Genomic DNA, 6,802 nt, shown 5'->3' on the forward strand with positions numbered 1-6,802 from the left:
ACCCCCGTGCGCACGGACCCAACTTACCCCGTGCGCACGGGCCCTACAGGATGGCCGGCTGAGAGTGCATCTTCGGCCCCCCTTCTTCTCCTTCGACCCCAAGGCTATATATTCCGTACCTAGGACCATGTTTAGGAGAAGCAAAGTAGTTGATACACATTTGTGAGCTTTGCTCCATGGATCCACTCCACTAGGAGATCAAGACCTCCTCTTGGAGTGACCAAACATCAAGACCTCCTTCTAGGGGAAGGATCCCAATCATAGGATCATCAAGCCCTCATCTCCTTCATAGGATTTGGGATGAACTCTACCATGTATCTTATTTCCCTTTGTTGTTTATGTACCTTGTGGATCTCATGTGTTTGATTGTCTAGTGGATGTGTAATTTGACTTGTTCTTGAGTGCTCCTCTTGTTTTCCCTCCTTTGTTCATCTTGTTCTTGGGGTTTTCACCTCCAATTCGTGAAAGATCTTCTCTATAGGGTTCCACCCTACATCAACATCTGCGCGGACGTGTGCCGGAGGTACTGGGAGACGAGGACGCCGGTCCCGTGGAGCGACGCCCACCTGCCCAATGGGTGGCACCTCTTCGCGGACCGGGTCCCCATCCCGCCAGTGCCGGCGACCGGCCGTGCACGGCGCGATGAGATCAACTGCCGTCGCCGCCTCCTCCCCGACGACCTGTACTACGACCACAGGTACGCCCCCGACTCGCCGCTCTGGGACACATGGCTCCAGGACGAGCATGATGTGCGGCGCGCGTCCTACTTCGCCGGCACCGTGTCAGGACCGCGGAGGCCACGTGCAGAGCCGCGCGGGCATCCGTGGGTGCGCGGCCTGACGCCCACACCGTCGCCTTCCCCGTCTCCTGCAGCGTGTCATGGACGACTCCATGAACACGCACGACGAGCGGCAGTGGGACGGCCTGGAGGAGGCCATGGCCCTCTCTGCCGCCGAGGACGTCACCTTCCCGGAGCTGCAGCTGGCGGCCGTCACGGCGGCCGCCACGGAGGAGCCGATGGAGGAGGACCCGCCCGTGTTCGAGAAGCTCCTGGGCCAGGGGTGGGGCTGGTCGTGCACTGCGCCGGAGATGGCCGCCGAACTGGGCGTGAACTAGTGCCCCACTCCGGAGCGGGAGGCGTCGCCGCGTGAGGAGGTGGTGCAGGCACCTCCGGCCGTCCAGCCCGCCCCCGTCCACCACGCACCGCCGACCCACCTCTGGACGCCGCCGGACTACGTCGACCTCGTCAGCGATGACAACGACACCGGCGGCCAGTGAAGACGGCGACGGCGACGGCACCGACGGGCGCGGCAGGAGCGCGCGGGAGGAGTTTTTTTTATTTTCTTATTATGTTAATTATGAATCTGGGCCTTTTAAGTGGCCGTTGAAACTGGGACGTTTTGTGGCCAACCCATATATATGTTTTATGTTTTTTTTAAATGTGTTTATTTGCTTTTTTAGTTATTTAATTATTATTTTTAATCCCGTCCACCCCGAACAGGATTTGGGGTGCGACCGCGCGGTGAGCGCACGCACGACCCAATGGACACAGCTGAACACGGGCGTACCCATCGACGCCACAAAAAGACAGATTCGATCCAATTCGAACGTCCGTTTGGAGTCACGCGGTGGAGTTGGCCTAACCGCATCAGCTCACGACCTCACTCTACTCATCCTACTCCTTTCGACATCAGCTGCTGCGCCAAGGCAGCAACAGTTCGATCGTCAGACCGTGGAAAATCCACACTTCTCGCCGATCGCGGGGCCCGTCTATCTATTTACTGGAAACTACCAGTACGCCCGTACTGTACCTCTACTCCGCGATAGCACCCAGCAGCTCAACTCCATGGCGATGGTGGCCATGCGCATGCGACGCAGCCCTGCTCTTTGTTACCACCTCGCCGCCGCCCTCCTCCTCCTCCTCCTCCTCCTCGCGTTCCTCAACGCGCCGCTCGCGGGCGCGCAGCCGCTTCCGTGGCAGCTCTGCGACGCCGCCGCCGGGTACTACACCGAGGGCAGCGCCTACCAGGCCAACATACGCGCCCTCGCCAGCGGCCTCCCCAGGAACGCCTCCTTGTCCCCGGCGCTCTTCGCCAAGGGCGCCGCCGGCGCCGCGCCGGACGCCGTCTACGCGCTCGCGCTCTGCCGCGGCGACACCAACGCCTCCTCCTGCGCGGCCTGCGTTGCCGCCGCCTTCCGGAACGCGCAGCAGCTCTGCGCCTTCAACAGGCACGCCACCATGTTCGACGATCCCTGCATCCTCCGCTACTCCGGCCAGGACTTCCTGGCCAACGTCACCGACAACAGCGGCAGGTTCGTCGCGTTCAACGGCAACAACGTCACCGCGGGGGCGGCCGCGGCGGCGTTCGACGCCGCCTCCGGACGCCTCGTCAACGCCACCGCAGACTATGCCGCCGAGGACCCGACCCGGCGGTTCGGCACGGGGGAGGAGGGGTACGATGCGACGTACCCCAAGATTTACTCGCTGGCGCAGTGCACGCCGGACATGGCGGCGGACGACTGCCGGAGCTGCCTCAGGGACATAATCGAGAAATTTACCCCACAGTACTTCGTCGGGAAGCCGGGCGGGAGAGTGTTCGGCGTGCGATGCAACTTCCGGTTCGAGACCTACTCGTTCTTCTCTGGACGCCCACTGCTGCAACTCCCGGACGTGCTGCCCCCGGCACCAGCGCCAGCGCCAGCGGCGGCCGAAGAGGGTGAGTTTCTGAAACAAAAGTGGCTCTTCAGGCGCATATGATTGCTGTTCTTTGGTGCTTGATTGTTGTCACTTGGATGGTGGAATACAACTTCTCTGCAGTCTGCACTAGACGTGTCTGAAATCCATGTCATTTGTTTGCAGAAGGAACAAGAAATAGGACAGGATTGATCTTGGCCATCACACTACCTATAGTTGCTGCACTGCTTCTCATTTCAACGTGCGTTTGCTTTTGGAGGAGGAGAAAACCGGCAGAAAGAAAGCCGTCAGTACCATGTAAGCTGGAGTACTAGCTAGTCCTCTACTCTTAAGGACACTAAACCTGCATTTATAAACATAAACAGTTAACACGCACCAGCCAATCAATGTGTGAATTGGTCTAACAACAGGGAATTGTGATTCACTGGTTACCTAAACTTACTCAAGGTCAAAGTTCATGATGGTCTCCTAGCATTAGTTAAACAAGCACCAGCCATTCAACCAATGATACACTCGTACTACCTGAAAAGCAAACATCCTAACTACTCCCTCTGTTTTAAATTACTCGTCGCTGAAATGGATGTATCTAGAACTAAAATACATCTAGATACATCCATACGTGCAACAAGTAATTCGGAACGGAGGGAGTAGTAGTAATACCGGAACCACTCATGCTCAATTGACTGCATTTCAGTTATATAAATGCTGATCATTGTGCACCTTCCTTATTGCTACGGCAGATTCAGCTACTAATCCAGATGACATCCAAAGCATAGATTCCCTCCTTCTGGACCTATCGACGCTGCGGGCTGCAACAGATAACTTCGCTGAGAGCAACAAGCTTGGCGAAGGAGGGTTCGGTGCGGTTTACAAGGTGCTAATCATACATTCATAGTAGTACTAGAAGTATTTTATGCAAATTTAATTCTTGGGGAGTAAGTGTCTAGGCCGGATTGCACAGGGTGTCCTCTCTGAAGGTGAAGAGATAGCCGTGAAGAGGCTGTCACAGAGCTCCACGCAAGGGATAGAAGAGCTGAAAACAGAGCTGGTTCTGGTCGCTAAGCTTCAGCACAAGAACCTTGTGAGGCTCCTTGGCGTTTGCTTGGAAGGACAGGAGAAGCTGCTCGTGTATGAATACATGCCGAACCGGAGCCTCGACACCGTTCTGTTCGGTACGTTCCATCGCCGTTTTTGATATGAGAGCACTAGCGGCAGTTCTGATGTTCGTTTCCTCATTGTTCCGTTGGCAGATGCAGAGAAAAGCAGGGGCCTGGACTGGGGGAAGCGGCTGAAGATCGTGAACGCGGTTGCCCGGGGCCTGCAGTACCTCCACGAGGACTCCCAGCTGAGGATCGTCCACCGGGACCTCAAGGCCAGCAATGTGCTCCTGGACTCGGACTGCAACCCCAAGATTTCGGACTTCGGGCTGGCGAAGCTGTTCGGCTGGGATCAGTCGCAGGCCGTCACCAGCCACATCGCCGGAACGTAGTAAGCACGGCCGGCCATCGTTTCATCGGCACAAATCACAATGCTAGTAATGCGTAGACGTTTATTTACACGACGAGATGTTGCTGGCTTTGCACGCAGCGGATACATGGCGCCGGAGTACGCCATGCGCGGGCAGTATTCAGTCAAGTCGGACGCCTTCAGTTTCGGCGTTCTGCTCCTGGAGATCGTCACGGGGAGGAAGAACAGCAGCTTCGCTACCTCGGAGCCATCCCTTGACCTCTTAAGCCTCGTGAGTAGTAGAGCACAGTACTTATTTCTGCTCCTCATGATTATATGACACAAAACTGTCTCAACATTCTTGGCACATGCATGCAGGTATGGGAGCACTGGACTAGCGGGACAGTCGAGCAGCTGGTGGATCCGTCCCTGGGCGGCCGTTCGCCGGGAGGCCAGATGCTGAAGCTGGTCAACATCGGGCTGCTGTGTGTCCAGGACAGCCCCGCGGACAGGCCTACGATGTCGGTGGTGAACGTCATGCTCAGCAGCAGCACGGTGTCTCTGCAGGCGCCGTCGAGGCCAACGTTCTGCGTCGACGACATGGAGGGTTTCTCGGGCATGTACTCGGGTGCGTATCCAAGGGGATCCCAGTCCCAGTCCACCGGGGACAGCAAGCCCCAGGCAGCGATGTCGCCGTCGCCCAACGAGGTGTCCCTCACGGAGATCGAACCAAGATGATCAGCGCGTACGTTAAACCCAAGACAAACCTGCGGGGTCCATAGCATATATAGTCCTGCTTGTGATAACCAAATCTCCTGGATCATTATCTATGGTGGTTGTAGCTTGCAATAATGTGCCACGGCTTACTATTACTAGTATTTTTATCAGAGAATGTTGGTAGTAATATATTTTCTTTGTTCTAATCAGTCACTAAGAGCATCTCCAATAGCTTGTCTATATGGATGTCTATACTCGTTTTCCACGACGTGAGCCCAAAACAGGCGTCCAACAGCTTGTCTATATGGTCGTTCAAATATACACATCCTCTAAATCGACCTTGACAATGTCCACGTCTGGACAATGTGAAGGCGTGGTCTAAACTCAGTTGTAGTCATGATTTCTTCCTCTCCCTAGCAACGGCCCACCTGTCATGGTCCCTGTATATAGACGTTCTGATGCAAAACTGAATGTGTATATGAGGGAATCTTTTTAGACCATTGTCTATATGAATATATAGACATCCAAATATACACATGCTATTGGAGATGCTCTAATTAGGGACTGTAGTTGCTTCAGGGACAGCAAGACCACTTCATAGCAAATCGAGGTTCAGTTTTGACATTTATTGTATTAAACCTGGCAATCAAACTAAGTTAAATTGTCTGAAGAGAAGCCACACAAGCGGTAGGAAGCCGAGAATAACGGTTGGTGGGCCCAGTGGACTGGACAAGTATAGATTCATTTCCACGATCGTTGTGCGTGAAGTCCAGATGGCCGAGCTGACTTAATTAATAAGCAAGTCCAGATGGCCGAGCTGACTTAATTAATAAGCAAGCTGTTGCAAGTTGTACGTGATGTCAAGATGGCCGAGTTGGTCTAAGGCGCCAGTTTCAGGTACTGGTCCGAAAGGGCGTGGGTTCAAATCCCACTCTTGACAATTTTTTGTTCCTTTTTCTAATATTTTTTGAATTGATGGCCCATATGCTAAAAAATATGTAGATTTTCATTTTTCAATCTTTTGAGTTACTAGCAAGATGCCCGTGCATTGCACGGAACATTAAGATGTTTTTTTCCTTCATAAAACACCTGTTGTGATTGACCCATGCGGGAGTAATCTCATGTGTAAAAACGAATGATATCTTGAGAAAACACCTGTTGTGATTGACCCATGCGAGAGTAATCCCATGTGTAAAAACGAATGATATCTTGAGAAAAAGGAAAGGTAAAGTGAGGAGGAGTGGGGCGTGGTGGTGATTGGTGGTCGGTGTGTGGAATGGGGATGGACGACGTCGGCAACGGCCATCATGCCAGATTATTCAGAGACTTTCTTTTTTTAATTGCTCAACAATGAGGTTGTGGGAGATAAAGATAAACGAGGGAAGGCCTTACCTGCAAATGTGGAGAGAGGTGCGGGTATCTTTTTGCAAAACTGCCATAGTTTGCTTTCTATCCTTCAGATATAAATCGGACAGTCTATGTTGTAAGATGACAGGCACACCATCATCACCAACTCGGTTTTTTTATAAGAGTAGATAGAAAAAAATGAACCACATCAGATTAATACGAAAACAGTACATATGATCTAAATCCGAAATATTAATATGAATGTACAACCAAAGTATGAAATGTGAATATGAATATTAATGTATGATCTAAATACGAAATATAAATACAAAGAAACAGGTGGTTGTTGGCTCTTTACTCTTCAAACACAAAAGTATACAGATGGTTGCAGTACATAAATCAATCTGTAATAGGCGGTGATCAGCAATTTTAGGGCATCTCCAATGCTGACTTTTAAATTGGACGCCTCTCTCCACAGACATTGATGCAGGAACCGTCCATCCAACCATAGCCATATACATTTCAAACTGAATTCTAACTAACCAGATGATTTTCATCCAACACAACGTAATTCATCAAAATTAGGATAGAAAATAA

At 52.3% G+C, this 6,802-nt stretch overlaps 1 protein-coding gene and 1 non-coding gene across 3 annotated transcripts; both read left to right on the forward strand.

The window, feature by feature from the left end:
• The first annotated feature begins 1,735 nt into the window (after nt 1-1,735).
• Nucleotides 1,736-5,064, forward strand: LOC119363414 (cysteine-rich receptor-like protein kinase 10). 2 transcript variants are annotated; one of them, XM_037628762.1, is made up of 7 exons: nt 1,736-2,717; nt 2,861-2,992; nt 3,436-3,569; nt 3,636-3,867; nt 3,946-4,183; nt 4,283-4,433; nt 4,520-5,064. In XM_037628762.1, the coding sequence occupies exons 1-7, from the start codon at nt 1,847-1,849 to the stop codon at nt 4,877-4,879; spliced, it is 2,118 nt and encodes a 705-aa protein (XP_037484659.1). In that variant the 5' UTR covers nt 1,736-1,846; the 3' UTR covers nt 4,880-5,064. The 2 variants fall into 2 exon arrangements, with proteins under 2 accessions (XP_037484659.1, XP_037484660.1); XM_037628763.1 differs by having other exon boundaries at nt 1,739-2,717; nt 3,657-3,867.
• A 653-nt stretch (nt 5,065-5,717) lies between these two features.
• TRNAL-CAG lies at nt 5,718-5,798 on the forward strand. Its single transcript has one exon. It is a non-coding gene; the product is annotated as a tRNA-Leu (tRNA).
• Nucleotides 5,799-6,802: the final 1,004 nt, after the last annotated feature.

The sequence above is a fragment of the Triticum dicoccoides genome, chromosome 2B (genome assembly GCF_002162155.2).
Source record: "Triticum dicoccoides isolate Atlit2015 ecotype Zavitan chromosome 2B, WEW_v2.0, whole genome shotgun sequence".
Taxonomy (NCBI): domain Eukaryota; kingdom Viridiplantae; phylum Streptophyta; class Magnoliopsida; order Poales; family Poaceae; genus Triticum; species Triticum dicoccoides.